Genomic DNA, 19237 nt, shown 5'->3' with positions numbered 1-19237 from the left:
TTACAATTAAGTCATATTACTAAACTTAATTATTAATATGTCATTCTTTTCTATATATTATGATTTTATATCATAATTTAAAAATTTTACACTCCAATTCATAAATTCTAAACCCTATAAAATATATTTTAGACTTTTAATTTATAAATTATAATTCTTAGATATATTATAAATACTGATTTTAACTAGTCTGACATAATCCAAAATTATGATTTGACATATTTATAAATAGTTTATAAAACATGAATTTCTGTGTAATTTTCCCATTTTATTTACTGTGTGATTGTATTAGATGGCGGTTGTTCAGTTGTTCTCCTCAGTCACCATCTCTGCGATTTTACTCTCCCCATCGACGCTTGCTCCGGTTGCTTCTTGTTAATTCTTCTCTACTTGTTGCTGCCTTCTGCCTTTCGGTAAGTGTATTTTTCTCAAGTTGCTTTAACTTTTTCTTAATTTGCATAATTTCTAACTTAAATTTCTCAATTTATAATTTTATTCTTCTTCGATTTGCATTATCTTCGTGTGGCTTCTCTTCTTATTCGTCTGCCTTGTCTTCTTCATTCGTTCCTATGGCTTCTCTTCTTCATCTGGCTTTTTTTTTTTTCTATTTTCAATACGCTTCAATCTGTGTTCTTCGACCTCGCTTTTCTTCTTTCTATTTTCCCCTAATTTGATAATTTTATATAATTAAATTCATAGAATTGAATTTATATATATTTTTGTTTCAAGTACAGTATTTATAATATTCAGAGAATATGTACTATGGATTTTTGTTTTTCAGTTAAACTTATGTTTTAGGTTTTCCTGGATATCCTAGTCTTCCAATGCCATGTCAATCTTGTGCCTTTAGCCCCCTTAATTTTAAAATTAGTCCGTTATTAATTCTGTAAAATGTTGGCTAATCAATTATATCCTATGTTGCATGGACACTTCTAGCTAGTAGAGTTTCTGCATTTCGTGTCCGAGTCCATTTTCGTTTATAGGCTATTTTGGGAAGGTTATGTTTTAGAAATAATGTGTCCTTGTCCGATGCAACATAGATTATATCTAATACTAGAGATGATTTAGTTTTCAAGGTAATGAAATGTAGCTTGCAACCATATGTTTAATGGGAACCCAAAATTGGTAGTGGTAGTGTATGTAAACAATTGTGAACTTAGAAAGCTATATTTTCTTAAATTTTACCTATTTTATAAACCTGATGTGAAACAATGACAATTTGAGCTTCTGGTCGTTCTGATGCTGAACAGCTAGCAATAGACTGCACATATCTTAATTTGGCAATCAGAAGTTTCTAAAGTCACAAAGGTGCAATGTCAACTTGTTTGACGGTTTGTTTAAATCTGGAAAATTGTGCTGCTATTAAGATCCAGTTGGCTTAGATGGGGATGTCATAATTTTAGTGTTTCTGTTTGCATTTTTAATTTATGGGTTGGAAATATTTTGGCAATGACGTACATCAACATAGTGAACTCTTTTTTTTTTTTTTTCATTAAGGATTATGTGTTTAAAATTTTAAAATGTATGTATGAAGGGGACTAAATTCTTTACCTCGCCCCAGGCCTATAAAAGGTCAGGATTGAGGGGGCTAATTAATTCCATGTAGGCACATAAAATACAAAGTGTTACATTTGTTGAGTTGAAAGGACTGATAGGTTGGACACTAACTAGAGGGGGCTAAGTGACAAAATGGGACAAGTTCAGGGAGCAGCGGAGGTATTAAACGGGTTAATGTCTTCCTTTCCTTGTCTTGTCCTCATCCACAGAAATAATTCCCAACGAGTTACATCACACTTACCCAATTAACTCTTCAACCCCCTCTCTCGATCTCAGTTCTCTCTTCTTCCACCTACCTGTGCACAATTTATACTGCTCAATTTACCCTAAACTTTTCCACTGATCTCCTCTTTCTTACTGGTTCTATATTCAGTTCGGAGCTTCATACTTGGTAAATATTTATGGGTTTGATTCTTTCGATTTTCTGAAATTTAATGCCAATATTAATTACTTTTTCTTAACTTTGCGATCTAATTTTTAATCTCGGTATCCTTTCTCTAAATGATGCGAATTCATTATGATTCATAACCTTTTATGCTGCTTCGATTATTTGGTGTAAAAATTAGCTACTAAAATTACCTCATTAGTAAAACCTTTTTGCTCCTTTTTGTCTTTGAGTTGGGTACTGAGTATCATAGGTAATTTCTGTGATTTGGACAACTGGTGTATGTCTAGCTGAATGAGTTGTCCTGTCATATTCGTGTTATGTGATCTATATGTTCTACATGATTGATATAAATGCAATAGAAATGATAACTGTGTCAAATTTGTCGTGTCAAGCGGATTGTGTCGCCATATGCAGTGCAAATCGAAGCATGCTCCATAACATTAGTGTTTTCTGCATAGTGCATATAATTCTTCCAGTCTTGTCACTCCATATACTAATATAATAAGAGTAGAAGTAAATGCCAATATTCTTCTTATCTATGTTGCACAATCCTCTTCAGTAGCGTTTCACGGAAACTCTCGGAAACCAATACGACACACGTTCTTGGCCGCGTTTCCTAAATATTGAAAATAGGAATAGGAAACACGTTTCTGGTTTAGGAAACCATTTCCGCTGGTAAATAGAATCCAATTCCAATTCTTACTATGATTCTAGCTAATTAAAACTTCCTCTTTAGCTAGAACTTCTTAATTGATGAATATTTCTAATTACTTCTATTTTCTGCTAACTGTTGTAATCGTCTGTAGAGTATAAATACCAATTTTTTATTATTATACTTTTAGTATTTATAAATATGTCTTTATATTTTTAATGTTTATATGTTTCCCCCACGTTTCTGTTTCCTATGTTTTCTAAAACAACGTTTCCGGGTTTCTGTTTCTGTGCAACATAGAGAAGTATTATCTGTTTTGAATGAAGTAGTGCTCGATATGATTTCTTATATGCTGCTTGGCTCTTGGCAGGACTGCACATTATGGGAAAGCCAAAGCCAAGACAGAAGGATGACTCTCCGAGTGACATAGATGTAGATAGAGATGATAGTTGGGTGATAGTTAAGAAGCAGAGAGTCACCATTCTTATACCTCCGTTGCCTCATGCCAGAAAATCCACAATGCCAAAACCGGAACCAACTAATCCGGAAGCTATGCCAGTGAAAGTGGTAAACAATAGACCAACTATCCCTACTAATATGATTTCTAACCCGGCGCCTTCAGTTGATGAACTAGAAAAGGTTGCATCATTGGCCACTAATATAGGTTCTAAAGTGTCTACAAAAAGTCCTAGAAAGCAGACATCAACATCACACAACCTACTAAGAAGACTAAATGTAGAAATGGAATCTAGGAATCCAGGCAGAGAGCATACTGTTAAGTCGCATAATATGCTTCCGGTATCAAACATCTCCAAAACAATTAAGCAGCCGAGACTAGTGCTTTGTCAAGGGCGGTTTCGTGATGCGAGAGTGCTCCTGAATCAGAGTCTAAGAGCATTACTGCTTGAGAAGAAGCTCCAAAAGGCAGGGGGTTTGAGCAGGTGGCTAGCATCAATTGGTCTTGGGCAATTTGTGAAGATTTTTCGGGGTAATATCAGTAAATTTCAGTTGGTTACCCTAACCATGAAGAAGCTCAAGGACATGGGTGCAAATGCTGTAGGCCCTCGGAGAAAGTTGATGCACGCTATCGACTGCATTTGCCAGCCGTACTGCTTTGCAGCCAGCTGATTCTCCTTGGAAATCTTTCGTCTCTGGTGCGACAGGTGAAAGCCATTCTTCACATGCTCTTGCTTGATGAAATTCATTTTGTTTGCAAATGAATTTAACTTGTGATATATGCAGTATATACTATAGTTGAAGATGCTATAGTTATTTTTCTCTTAGTTAGATCTTTTAAACTTGCATTTGTATAGATGAATTATAATTTGTCATATAAGATCAAGAGGGTCACATTTTTTTTACTCGATAGCCATTAAACTTCAAAACATAATATAAAAGCAATTCAATTTTACAATTTCTAACAATATGGTCACTAGACTTCAATCTCCACCTCAAAATGATCGTTGACGATTTTGAAATAAAAAATTTCATATGATATTTTATACAACTTTAATTCTTCAAAATTTTCGTTTTGAGGTCATTTAGGATGTGTTTGGTTAGAAGAGGGAAAAAATTTTAGAGAGAAAGCTCAAGAAATGCTAATTTTGTAAAATAGAAAATGTAGTTTCATGGTAAATGTTGTTTCAAACGACTTTAATTCTTGAACATTTTCATTTTGAGGTCGTTAACAGTCGTTTTGAGGTGCTAGTTAAAGTTTAATAGGCATAACGTTAAAAAGTGTAAAGTTGTATGTTACGTTTTGAAGTTAGTTGTCGTATAGTGAGAATGAGTAAAGTGGCCATGGGTGTAATTTACCCAAAACCTATTGAGGGTATTTACTAGCATTTTGAACCTTACTTCATTCCTCCTTGCGGTTTTGAAATCAATAGTCATCCACTATTTTTTCTCATTTTTCCGATGTTATATAGAAAATATTTTATTTTCCAATACAAAAATTTTCCTTATCCAATATTTTTCAAAATACAATATTTTCCGGTAAACAAATGGAGCTTAAATATAAATGTGGAAGGACAAGGAAAATAACATCATGTATATAGGACTTATTCTGTTTATGTTAAAGAAAATGCATTTTTAGAGGTTAAATTGAAATTTTTACAATTTCTCTTATCTTGTCAGGCTGTGTAAAAAAATTATTTTAAGTGTTAAGGTTGGTTTGAGTGGTTAAGAGTTTTAAGTCGTTTAAACTAAAAATCTTAAATTAGAATTCTAACGTGTATGGAAAACTTTTTTTATATAGAAAAATACTTATTTTCAAAGTTTTTTTTAAGCAAGAGAGATTGAATTTTAAATTCTTAAAAATATTATAAAGGTGGAGAGGAGGATGAATGGTCAAATAACTAATAATATGATTTTACACTATGAAAATATAAATTTAGATGCAAATGAAATGTGCAACGTTTTTTAATTGAATTAGATATGTACAACTAATTAATTTTTTAAGATTGAGTAATCAAAATAAATGATCAAATATTTAATATTGAAATTGTTTTTTTTCCTAAAATTAAAGTATCATTTGCAAAAATATCTATGGATTTTCTTTTTCTTCCAAAAATTAAAATATCATCTACAAAAAGAATGATAATATAGATGGTAATAAAATTCAGTATAAACAAGAGTTTTTTTTTTTAAAAAAAAAATTGCATATAATGTACTTACATTAAAAAAAATCATTATCCAATCTCATGTGATTCGAACCCATTATCTTCAAGAGTTTTCCTATCTGGAGTGCAGGCCATATTTTATTGTAATCTCTTTTAGTATTTTTATTAAAAAATAAATGATTTCAAAAGTTGATGATATGGTTCCACGTAATATTATTAATATATAATTTATTTTAATTATAAATATTTTCATAAAAATATACTAAATAGTAAGTAATTAAATTATTATTTTTATATTAAAAAAATTAAGCAATCTTGTTAAAAAGTGACAATATTATTTAAAAATTTTAAACTCTCATCATCGCTCCTATAGATGACACTTTTTCATAGTTGATAAAATCATTGTCACGTCATCCAACACTCAATCAATCATCCTATATTGGAGATGTTTTAAGGAAAATCATAAACATTAATAATCCAATCATTACGTCCTACACTAAACATTATCAAGTCATTCTCAATTATTTCCTTAAAAAAATCTACACTGGTGGGATAATCACTCAACCATCTCAATATATTATAGGATAAATAATTTATTAATTCCATACTTTTTACCTAATACATTGTTTAGTCCTTGTATTTTGAAAAACACATTATAAGATCCCTAACTTTTACAAATGTTAACACTTTGGTCATTTTGTCTAGTTTTTTTAGACTTGTAATCGTTATATTTTAATATAAACAAATATATATAAAATAACAGAGTAACATGGTCAACTTGTATTGTACTGTGGTTGTCATAAAAGCTAAAATATGTTCGGTTAAAAATCTAAAAAAAATAGATAAAAGGACCACAATGTTAATATTGGAAAAAGATAGGAACTTTAAAATGTGTTTTTCAAAATAAGGGAACTAAACAGTGTGTTAGGTAAAAAATAGAAGACTAATAAATTATTTACCCAATATTATATAAAAAAAAATCTAAAAACTTGAGCATTATTATATTTGTGGATATATTTTTATATTTTGTTTTTTTTATACAGATGGTTCTCATAAAAAGTTACAACAGATGATGGACTCTTCTTCTTACTGGTGAGTCACACACCAATTGTTGCTTGTCACATCAAAAGTGCTTCCCTCCAATTGCATGTTACTCTGATGATATATCCAATCCCTTTTATCTCAAAACTTTGTCCATGGTTGGACATCATCCAGAATGGAACATTGTCCTTTTTTTTTTTTTTTTTTTTTTTTTTTTTTTTTTTTTATTCTAATGATTAGATGGTATTTTATAAATTTACAGCGTTACACATTATCTCTTAATTAGATGACACTTATTGTGTTTTCTTAATCCTATACTAACTCATGTATCTACCGTTATAAATAGAAGGCTTTATATTTAATTCTCATCAAGGGAATTCATTATATTTTTATACTTCTTTCTCTATATCTATTATACATATATTATCAACGTATATCAATCATACATTTAATATGGTACAAGTAGTTTTTGCTTCGGCATCATCCGAATCAACCAATGTTCATACATCTACCTCTTATCATCCGACATTTATTGCTCATCCATCCATCGTCGCACCACCTTCATTCACTTATGTCACAGACTCGGCAACCTCCTTTCAATCGAGTTCCGGATAGCAATTTACCTATTCCTTCAATCCAAACGACAACTTTGAATCTGACATCTGCATATCTGATCGACTCACCGCGGCTCTCCTATCCGAAACCAGAATCAGCACCGACCAGTAGGTCTGAACAGACCGAGCTGCTCTGACCACCAGTTCTAAACAGACCAAGTCGCTGCCAATCAACGAGTTCAGTCACAACCTACATTAAAAACCGAGCGCCGCTGTTGGCCCAACAACCTACCGCCGATCATAATCAACAATCGCACTATGTGATTCCACCCCTTGTGCAGCCATCGGAGTCGCCCCTGCATCCCTATATTCTGGCAGCGCTGGCCACACATCGGGCCGCTGAGTAGGCGTGTATCCATCGTGGTGTTGATTTCGTCTTTTTCTCCGCCAATCAATAATTCCACTAGGTAAATCAGTACATCTCAATTGCATCCTCCCAGTTTACAGCCGATTCATCTCTGTTCATCTTTTCTAATCAGGTTAGACCTAATTTTGGTCCACCACCATCCTTTCTCTCAAACACGGTTAGTAATCCCCTACCCATTCCTCCTACCTAATTCCAATATAACCTTGTACCTCCTCAAGTCTATCTGTTTCATCATTTTAATAACATTAATCTAGTCTATACGAGTCATGTTGCATCTCCGTTTACTTTACCTACGGTTCCTCCAGCTAATATTACCACTAATATCAAATTAACCCCCCCATAATTATAAAGCATGAAGGACGTCTATTGAATCTACCCTAAAATCCCATCATTTTTTATCATGTTATCAGCGCAGTCCCTCCTCCACCTTAATTTATTTCCGATACTGGCTATATGACATCTTCTACGGATTTAATCTTAAATCCATCTTTTACTGCATGGGATGATTCTGAAAATGGGATTCGAACATTGATTTTAAATTCCATCACTGAGAATATTTATCCTCTTAGTACTTGTTTTACTTTTTCACATGATATTTGGGTGGCTGTTGAACGCACCTATGGCACTATATCAGGAACTAAACAGTTTCAATTAAGTCTTGAACTGTATGAATTAGAACATAGTGGGTTATCTATAACTGCTTATATGCAAAAACTGAAAGGTATTTTATATGATTTGGCTGCTTTGGGTAATCCATATCCTATGCATCTATTACTTGTTCTCCTCTTCAAAAATTTGGGTGAAGAATATCGCTCTACTATTAAGAATCTCATCACTCAAAAAGGCACACATATTAATTAATATGAACTCCTAAATAACTTGAAAACTATTGAAGGCATGCTTTAAACTATAAGAAAATCTGAGTTGATAGCTTCTGTTGGTATATCTACACCTCGGGAAGCCAATGTTTCCATTGTTGCATCACCGCAACCAAAGAAACAGAATCAGAAGAAGAGAAGAGGTGGTAAACGTCCGAAGAATTTTGCTACTCAAAACTATAATCCTGGTCCTCAAGCACATATGGCATGGCAACAACCTCAGAATTTGTTCTTTGGCCCTCATCAACCTCGGTATCCTGACACTGGTGCCACCAATCACATGACATCTAGTCCAAATATGCTTCAGCAGATGCATCTTTATTAGGGTTATGACACTGTGCAATTTGTCAATGGTCGGCGTTTGAAAATTTCTCACTTAGAAGACACTCGCATAAAGTCTTCAAATTAATGATGCTTTGTTTGTCCCTAAACTCACTAAATCCCTTTTGTATGTTAAAAAATTCTCTCATGATAACTCTTGTTTTTTTTTGAATTTTGGCATAACCATTTTTTTGTAAAGGACCAAACAACTGGGGAAATCCTGTTACACGACCCGAGTAAAAATGAGCTATATGTGCTTCCACCCACCCTAAAGGAGGCGCTTGTAGGAGAGAAAGTGTCTTTTGAAAGGTGGCATGCACGACTTAGACATTGTTAGAATCAGACAATCAACACAATTCTTAAAGAAAATAATTTATCCTCTTCAAGTCCAGTTAGTAGTTGTTCTTTTTGTCATTTAAGCAAGCTAGCTAGAACTTCTTTACCTTCCATTAATTGTTCTAGTTCATTTATTTTTGAAAGTTTACACATGGATGTTTCAGCTCTAGGGTTGATAACATATAGATATTATCCTTGGGGCAAATCCATAAAAATCCATAAGTTAAAGGATTAACTGGTAACAAAGCTCTGTCATAAGATAAGATCCGCCAAATCAAGGTCATGGCATACGCCAAAAGCCATGAAAGACCTTGCCACGTGGATACGCCTTGTAAAAGCCATAAAGGACTTACGTCCACCAGGCTGATATGGACACGCCATCCAAGGTAGATTTACCCATGGTGTCACCAAGTCGTTACCAACGAACCCGTTAAATGGTTCCTTAAAGGTACTAATGGCCCAACATAAAGAATGTATCATTAAAGGACATTAAATAAAAGTGTCTACTTCGATGGTTACGGAACCTAGTATAAATACCCCCAATACGAGGTAATCAAGGTACACTTTTTAATTACCAACTTTATGCTTATAGTTTATTCTCTCAGAATCATTATTGACTTAAGCATCGGAGTGTCCCCGGCTGAACCCAATGGCGCCTCACAGGGAAGAGCTCCGATTAAGGATTTTCACCAAGTTATCAATTGGTGCGGTGAGCGTGGAGCTCTGAAATTAATAGAGTTTTACACCACGAGCATAATGACATTAGAGGGGCCAAACCCTTCCTCTGGTGGGACCACTGTTTCACTTTCAATTGAGAATACCACTCTTCTAGCGGACTACCACCGTAAGAAGGGTTTGGCCCCTCCGATGTCATTATGTTTGTGGTGTAAAACTCTATTAATTTCAGAGCTCCACGCTCACCACACCAATTGATAACTTGAAGAAAATCCTTGATCGGAGCTCTTCCCTATGAGGCACTGTTGGGTTCGGCTGGGGACACTACGATGCTTAAGTCAGTAATGATTCTGAGAGAATAAACTATACCCACAAAGTTAGGAATCAGAAAATGTACCCAGAATACCTCATAGTGGGGGTATTTATACTAGATTCTGTAACCATCGAAATAGACCTTCATTTAATGCCCTTTAATGTATTTAATGATACATTCTTTATGTCGAGCTGTTATGCCACAACCTTGATTTGGCAGATCTTATCTTGTGGCAGAGCTTTGTTACCAGTTAATCCTTTTACTTATGATTTTTTATGGATTTGTCACAAGGATAATATCTGGATGTTATAAAAAAGGTTCATATGCATTAGGGATCCAACATGAGATACCAGGATGTATAAATCTCTTTGATGTCACCTAACTTATTTCATTGGTGGTACTGGTTATAACTAAATCTCAGACTCAAACAATCATCATGGTAATTCTAGATTATATAGTGTGATGCTTTGACTTTGTTATCTAACACAATGCATTATCACAAGGTGTGCCTCAGGTAGAGATTGAGTATCACATGAATGCGTATTCATCACTCTCGATAGATGAGAGATATATCATAGGCCTTTTAAAATTAATTGAAATCCTTGCAAGGTGATATGTAAAAGGGTGAAATGGAGATTTCACTTAACCTATCTAATTTGAGTAATTCAACTTGACCAAGTAAATAAACGTCTTTATATAAGTGTTATTACCAATCAATAGCTAGATCAGCCATATCCAAAAATTTATATTTTTTTTAAAATTTATTTTATTTCAAAAATATGTATATATATTTATATAATCTAATTAAAAAATATTTATATACATATAAATAAAATCCAGAGTAGTTGCCCATAAAAATTACATATATCGAATATATATAATTTTAAAACGAGTATCAGTGTCTCGACTTATCGTTAAAAACAAATGAATCATATTCACATTTTAATCGTATTAACATTTATTTTAACGATTCCTATCCCCTTTAGATCAAGACATTAACAAACTCATTTATCAAATAATGGACTGTAACATGACTCTAATACCATTATAAGGATATACGAACACACAAAGGCAAAATGAATAAAAAAATCGTATATTCTTGAACCATGGATCAATTACAACCATTATTGGTAATATAATAAAGATGATTACTCATGTTTACCTCTTGAAGAAAAATCTAATGTTGGTGTAGCAATCCTCAGTAGTTTGACACAATTCTGAATCAACCTCGTAAATACCCAAAGTGTAGAGTATTCTCTGATGCTAGTCCACACGAACCAATCGAAGAGAGGAGAAGAGGAGAAAGAGCTTGCAAAATCGACTTTGGAATTAGGGTTCTTAGAGATAACTTATTGTCAAAATTTTGAAGAACATAAAACTTTCTAAATCCCTAGTGTTGGCCGAATTTTTCAAAGATCAAAGGGAGAGATTATAAATTGTCTTTACAGTAAGGCTCTTCAATAATTAGAAGTCCTTTTCCAATTCAAATTAGAAGATTATATTAAATCAAAATAATATTATGAAGGGAAATTCATGAAGGCATTTGCTATAAAAAGGAGGATATAGTCTCTCCTTTTGATCCTTCAAAAATTCAGTCAACACTAGGAATTTAGAGAGTTTTGTGTTCTTTCAATACAAAAAGTTGTCTTTAAGAGCTCTAATTCCACAATCGATTTTGCAAGCTCCTTCTCTTCTTCTCCGCTTTTCGATTGGTTCATGTGGACTAACATTAGAGAATACTCTACATTTGGATAGTTATAAGGTCGATTTAGAATCTCGTCAACCTATAGAGGATTGCTACACCAACAGTAGATTTTTCTTCAATATGTAAACACGATTAATCCTCTTTATTATGTTATCAAATAATGGTTGTAAATGATCTGTTGTTCAAGAATATAAAAAAAAATGTTATCCGTTTTGCGTTTGCATGTTCATATATCCTTACACATTCCAAGTCCTAGCTAGATGCGTGTGGTTTCTAATTTTATTTTATATATATTTTATTAATTTTTTTATGCAAGTATGGACACACTCAGAAAGAAATTTTCCACAATGTCTAATGATTTGCTCAATATGTTATTCTCAAAATCCTCACAATATTTGTTGGGTTTTAAAAATTTGCACAAAAAGGTTCAACCAATGATAAGTTCAATGCTTATTTTCAATATAGTCTCTGAAACTTTCATTCTAATCCAAAGTTCCTAGTTTCTTAATTTTATCCGAAAATGTAATTTTGAAATTTATGACTGCAATGATGAAGTTTCATCCTATTAAGGATCAATTGGCTACAAGTTTTCTTCCTAAGCTCATCCTAAATCCTCGAACTTGACCCAAAAAGCAAAGATAGAGGTTATAAAGATGAAAGGAAGCATGCAACTAAATGATTTAACACTAAACACAACATATAACCTATAACACTTAGAAAGGTCACAACTAAGTTAGCAAGATAAAAGGAAATATAATTTAGCCTTTTAAACTAGCAAACCCAGACTCAAGTTGTTGTTTTTGGTTTAGAGGTGGAAATCTCGAGCTTGATGACAAGTGATGGAATTGGACTCCATGGTGAAGATGAAGGAAGTTTGAAATAACAAGCTCTCATGAGGGAAAGGTTACATTAAATTTCGAAAATACATCCAAACCTAATTGATACAGAAACTAATTTTATTTAAAAACTATTTGATTCATACAAAACATGGAGTATTAGCTGTCACTTATAGACTTGAAGAGGTGGCCAAAGGATGGTAATTCATTAAGAGCATTTAAGGAGTCAAATAACGAGATAAAGAAAACACTGCCAAAAGCCATCTCAATGGGTCAACTCATCAAGCTAGACAAGACAACAAAGACTATGAGTTCTAGATCTCAAAGAGCTATAAGGCCAACTCATCGAGCTCAACTCATCGAGCTCTAAGCAAGCAGAAACACTTGGGTGAATTTCAGCTTTGACATTCTTTGGTATATCACCCATAACTCTTTTATATAACCTCAAATTTGGATGGTTCAAAATGCTATGGAAAGCTAAAGATATTGAGGATAAACTTGTACTTTTGATAATTGTGAGATTTAGACTAAAAAATATTCAAAATTGACTCTAAAATACATGTATTTGCATGCCTTAATAAGGCAGTCAAACCCTTTGACTTGACCTTTCACATTACATTTTCAAAATCATACCGATTTAATCCTCACATATTCAATCTTTGACTAAAAGACATGACAAGTTTACAATTAATCTTACTAATCTGATTTCTCCTTTGACCCATTTAACACCTGAATTAAATCTTGATTTTTGAAAGATAAGGAAAGTTAACAAATCATTAGACAATTAATTTAAATAAAGGAAAGATTTGACTAATATTAAAAACTTATTTAATACTTAATCCTAATCAAATTTATTTATTTTGGTAGGGAATCCTAATCAAATATTTTAAACTTAATCCTAATAAATTCAAATTTAAACCTGGAAAATAAATCATAACAATTAAAACAAAATTAAACTAAAACCAACTAAAAAACATAAAGAAAAGTTTAATTAAATCCTCATGACATAGAAACTATATAATAAACTAAAAAAAAATAGAATTAAAAACAAAAAACTCAAATAAAACCGTAAGTCACTCTAAGAGATAGGGATACGGTCATCAAGTTTTTGGATCATTATTTGAGGAAACAAAGTTGCTCGGAAAGAATGTGCATGTGGTCGGTGACCTCGTAGAAGTTCGGGAATGACTTTATAATTTAGTTAGAAAAAATTAAATTACTAATTCGGTGCCACCCCACCCAAATCACCAACAAGAACATCCAATGTTCGTATTGGCATGTGACCCCTTGGCAGTATAAAAAGCCAATGGGTGATACCTCAAATCACAATTGAGAGAGATAGGAGTTTTCTGCAAAAGAAAACATAAAGTTTATTCTCCAGTCAGTAGAATTAATCTAATTATTTTAGAAAGTGACAAAATAGTAAAATAATTATTTTTGGGTATTTTTGGAAAAAATGCGAGTATTACTATTTTGGTTTTATCTCATATTATTGTTACTCTAGAAAATTATTTAGAGAACACTCTCTTTATATGCTTACTATTTTATAGTGAACGAATAAATTCTCGAGCTTGATAGCCCAAAAATTAAGGGTGAACCACGTTAAACTATCGATGTTATTTTTATTGATTAATTTTGCAAAATATATATATATATTTTTTTATATAAAGTGTCATATTTCATTCCATAGAATCATAAAGTACAAATACAACACAATAAAACTTCCCACCCATACAGGCTATAGCCAGTATAAGATTCACAAAGGGAGGAAAATAGACTACAAAGAGCAAGAAAAAGACTACAAAGAGCAAGATAAAAACTACAAAGAGCAATAAAAAACCACAAAGGGTACAAATACAACAAAATAGAAATCATATACTTCTCGGAAGTCGAATCCCATTATAAAACAGCTGTAATCCATTCTTCATCATCTAGCCTCTTCCGGACATTCGGATCTGAGTCCTTTCTTTTTTTGCAACCACGCAGATCTATAGATCTGCGGACAAGATGAACCTTTTCCGCTCTTGCTAAGGCCGAAAAAAGAATAAACGATAAAAGTATAGCTAACAGGTGTAGATCTGACGGAAAAGAGATTCGAGAAAGTATACAAACTTCAAACTAGAAAGAAAAGATAAAACTGAAGCTAAAAAAACAAAAACTAAAACATAAATGAGAGGAGGAAGAAGGAAGACAAGCTTCCTCGTTCCTCCTCTAAGAGAACCTGAATAAAAGAAGGAGGTGGGGCGGTGACAATGGCGGAAGCTTGAAAAGAAAAAGAATTTTGCAAAATATTTTATTTATTCCTAATAATTATAGTGGCAAGATTGTCATATTTGTAGTGCAAGAGGAGGCATATTGTAGTTAACGGTGGTAAAAGAAGGATTAACCATATAAAAATAATATAGGAACTCTTTATTATTTTGAGAAGAATAAAGGCCAAATTACTTTTGAATAATATAGTTAAAATACAATATGTAATTTATGCCAAATTTTATCTACACGTTAGCTACAATAAAAGTGGTTACTACTCTTAAAATATGGTAAATTACACCAATGGCCACTGAACTTTACTGTTAAGCCCAAAATATACCCAAAATATCATATATAAATACGTTAAATTTATATTGAAATCGTGCTAATTATGTTCATTTGGAATACTTTTACGTCTTTATTTACTTCTTTGATGCAAGGTACTTAATTATTTGGTTAAATCCAAATAGGAGCTAAAACGGAGCTAAAATGGAGGAAAAACCTAAAAAACGTACCAAGATTACGTATCAGTCAGAAGAACGCTCAAGGAGGACAAGAAGCAGTCGAGAGACGGGGAGAAGAGCCCCTGTCGCGACTGAGATTCTCAAAATCTCAGTCGCGACTTTCTAAATCTCAAACACCAAAGTCGAAGTTTTCAGCCTTTTCCTGCACCCCCTGTCGCGACTGAGATTTTCAGAATCTCATATGAGACAGCGAAGAATTCTGCACAGTTTTCACATGTTTAAATCCAAGAAACGCTTCTATTCGTTTGGATAAAAGCGACCCTTCACCAATGGACACGACCCATCAATTACAACCCTTCACCAACTATAAATAATTGATCCATTTCAAGAAATCAATGTTGGTGAGGTTGGAAAATAGTTAGAGAAATTAGAGAGTTGTTATGTTGAAGAAACTCTGACTCAGAAATGAGTCAGATTAGATTACATTTCTGTGTAAACAAACTTGCTATACACAAGTTGTTATTAGATTGGTTATAAACACAGTAATATTAGTTTCAAAGGTAGATCAGAGACAAGTTTTCATTCTGGTAGTGGACTGACCAGTCTCTATTCCGAAGATCCAGCGAGAAGAATTGACGGCTGAAGCGCATGAGGTTTGACGCACCTACGGAGTTTGAGGGAAAGATTGTCAACCCGGATCTCAAAGTTTTCGTTACAATGCTATCCAAGTTTCTACTTCTCTGTTAACTTGTGAAAATTCACATTTCATTAATGATATACTTATTTATTCAATACATTCTTACTGTTGTTATTTTGATATTGTTCTGATAAAATGATTTTCAAATTGATAAATTGGTGTTTTTATTAAAACGTTCTATTCCATCTTATTCATGTAAGAACTTTGTTGAACACTTGACAGGTTTAGTTTTTATGGATGACATGATCGCTGATCGCGGCTTATCAGACATAAAATACTAGTTTGATTAAGGTAGAAATCTGCTCCGATCCAGAGAGATTTCTACGGTTCAAAGCCATTTAATTGAGTAAATCCCTATATTGTTACACGTCCATAATCTTTACAAAGTTAAAGTTGCCTTCTTTGCTTTATGAAAATAAGTTTTATACCTACTATTTATTCCAATTACTGAAGTATCTGTCTTGTAATCAAAATCTCAAGACGGAATTGTTCTCTAAACTCAATATAATATTCTTATCGAATCCTAATTTATCCGAACCAATACAATCAATTAAACGATTTTCTTTTGTTAAACCTAAACACGTGAATAAAACTGAATTAAATAAGTTTTTAGTTAAAAAGCGTTCCATGTGGGTTTGATATCTTTTATTACTACAAGCGTATACCGTGCACTTGCGGAAATCGCTCAACAAGTTTTTGGCCCCGTTGCCGGGGATACAATGATTAAGTATATGGTATATGGTGCCATTCCCGCAACAACGCCTCAACAAGTTTTTGGCGCCGTTGCCGAGGAACGCCAAATTTTTAACAAAAATTTATGTTTTTCGTGTTTTATTCCGAACCTTGGTTTATAGTATATGTATTTATTTAATTTATAGTATTTATTTATTTATTTGAGGATGGTCACTAGGACTAAATCCTTGTTATTATTTAACGTTTGCATTTAGATGTTTGCAGATTAACAGAAAAAAAAATCCAAGTTTCTCAAAAGATAACCTGGAGATTTGATTATCAATAAAATTCACAGAAGGAGTCTACAGAAAAGAAAATTAAGCATGCAGATACATCAGAAGGAAAAGAAAATTTTATGAAACAGGATGTCAGACGTGACAGATGATTTTTCCAGAAAATTTACCTCTTCCCAAACACATTTACCTCTTTTCTATGCACTAACCCTTCACCAAAACATCATTTCTCTTTGTAAACAAATTATTCAAATCCTACATTACATCCAAATAATTTCTTCTTTTATCATATCATTTCCTTAAACACCTACATTTATCTCTCTAAGAAACAGCCGATCAACTCTTCTCAGACAGATATATCAAAAAGTAGGAATGAGGAATAAAGTCAATGAAATTATCTTATCCGTCAGGAAGGAATTGTATACTTTTGATATAGTTTTGAAAGTTTCGGTTCATGTACGTAGTTCCAGTTCGTGCACAAAACTAGAAGTTCGGGCATTCAACCGCAATCAGTAGATCATTGAATTGAGAAAACGCTAAAAAAAGCGTTTAAAAAAAACAAACAAAAAAAAAGGAAAAAAAAGAGAAGGAAAAAAAACAATGATTTCAAAGTTTGGGATACAGTTCTTTATTCCTGCTTGAAATTATTCCCAGGTAAGCTTAGGTCTAGATGGAATGGACCGTTTGTGGTTAATAAAACGTTTGATTATGGCGCTTTAGAATTAGAAAATTCCAAAGGTGATCGATTTAAGGTTAACGGTAATCGATACAAAATTTATTACGAAGGAGCTCCAATTCAAGCAATTGAATTCGTGGACGAATTCTATGAAAATTAATTTATTTAGTTTTCATATTTTTAAATTTTTTTAGTTTTTCTTATTATATGTTCATAATTTTTATTTTTCTTTCTTTTTAGTTTAATTTATTTTTATTTTAATTTTTAGGTTAATTTAGTTTTTGTTTTTATTTTTTATTTATTTATTTTTATTTCTAGTTTTTGTGTACAAATAAGTCTTGTAAAATAAAAATCAAATTTAGTCATGTTTTGAAAATTTTCATAAAGTGTTAAGTGTTTTTGAGAAAAATATATATCTCAAAATCTCAGTTGAGATTCTCCATGTTTCAGGATTTGGGAATTCTCAGTTGGGATTCCGAAAATCTCAGTTGAGATTTTCTGTATTTTAACATTTTGATATACCTGTAAGAGATTACAGACATCTCATTTCAAAAATTCTGTCAGTTAAATCCAAAAGGTATCTGTTTGACATCTTTTATTCTAAACAGACACAACCTTTCACTTATGAAACCTATATACTCCTGTAGGTTCAGAATTCTTTCATTTCATTTCATCTTTCAGAATTCTGAATTTCTTTCTCAAATTCTCAATCCTACAGACATCATTTTCTTCTCTCTCACAGACATGACTAAGTCTTTGAAAAATGTTCGAAAACACACTTCTGCTCATAGCAAGCGTGTTGACATTTCTTCACGATATGGAGCATGGTTTCCAATCTACAATCATGATGAGGGGAAACGTTATTTATAATTTAGATATGCACAGTTTTGTGGAATGCTGTATATGAGTTCCTGAACGAAGAACTTGGGATAAGCGATGACATGAATCGCTATCTGACAAACTTAGGATGGGCCAAGTTTGCATCAATGAAGTTTTCTATTATTGGAAACTAGGTATTAGAGTTTTTTTTTCTACTATTCGGTTCGTCAATAAGAGGCGTGTTCGTCTCAGTTTTCGTTGTGAAGGGAAGATATTCACTTTTGGATATCCTGAACTTCATACTTGGTTTGGTTTTCCACCACGGGACACCACTCCACACCATCCTGGAAGAGATATGACTTATACTGATATCTGAAGAATGTTGACATGATTTTGGAGACTCAATCCGAGTCTTGCCTACAACAAATCAATAAATTCTAAACTCCATGTTGTATCTACATAAATTCCTCTGTCATAGTCTTTTTGGTCGAGTCGAGTCAGTAGCAATGTTGTGAAAGATACTGATCTTTATGTGTTGGGCGACATTTTCCAAGGCAACTCAGTGAACTCCTCGAAGATTCTAATGGAGGGGTTAGTTGCTTCTTCCCGTTCGAAGAACATGAAGATTGGGTTCGCCAACATCATTTGTGGAATAATTTTAGGCGCCAAGGGAACCATTTCTGTCCCTTGGACTGATACGGAACCATTCCCTATTCTAGACTACGAGTTCTTAGAGAATAAGGGGCTTGTCAACCGAGTTTTTCGTTCTGGTCCAACATTCCTTTCTGCACCAGAGAGGCAAGTCTTCATTCAAACGAAGATTAACAGGGCCAATGCACGTCGTTTGTCAACTACTTAGGGATATAATTTGAGTTTCTGTTTTGTTTTATTATATATATGAGTGTTTATATTTTGTGTTTATATGAGTAAGATGTTTTTATGTAATATATATTAAGGTATTGTTTATATTTTAGATTATAATAAATAAAAGTGCATTAATTCCTTAGTTTATTTCTTTTATTTAAGGAACAACCCTTGGTTTTCCTTTAATTTAATGTCGCT

General features: G+C 32.8%; 1 protein-coding gene across 3 annotated transcripts; it reads left to right on the top strand.

Moving 5' to 3' along the window:
• The first annotated feature begins 278 nt into the window (after positions 1–278).
• Positions 279–6439, top strand: LOC136220167 (uncharacterized). 3 transcript variants are annotated; one of them, XM_066007910.1, is made up of 3 exons: positions 279–413; positions 2968–3760; positions 6262–6439. In XM_066007910.1, the coding sequence occupies exon 2, from the start codon at positions 2979–2981 to the stop codon at positions 3723–3725; it is 747 nt and encodes a 248-aa protein (XP_065863982.1). In that variant the 5' UTR covers positions 279–413; positions 2968–2978; the 3' UTR covers positions 3726–3760; positions 6262–6439. The 3 variants fall into 3 exon arrangements, with proteins under 3 accessions (XP_065863982.1, XP_065863981.1, XP_065863983.1); XM_066007909.1 differs by lacking the exon at positions 6262–6439 and having other exon boundaries at positions 2968–3958; XM_066007911.1 differs by lacking the exons at positions 279–413; positions 6262–6439 and adding an exon at positions 1667–1948 and having other exon boundaries at positions 2968–3958.
• The last annotated feature ends 12798 nt before the right edge of the window (positions 6440–19237 follow it).

This window comes from Euphorbia lathyris, chromosome 2 (assembly GCF_963576675.1).
Source record: "Euphorbia lathyris chromosome 2, ddEupLath1.1, whole genome shotgun sequence".
In the NCBI taxonomy this organism is placed as follows: Eukaryota; Viridiplantae; Streptophyta; class Magnoliopsida; order Malpighiales; family Euphorbiaceae; genus Euphorbia; species Euphorbia lathyris.
This window is presented reverse-complemented; position numbering and strand designations above follow the sequence as displayed.

Excerpts from the sequence above, each read along its gene's own strand:
- LOC136220167 (XM_066007910.1), top strand. The coding sequence starts at position 2,979 with ATGGGAAAGCCAAAGCCAAGACAGAAGGATGACTCTCCGAGTGACATA.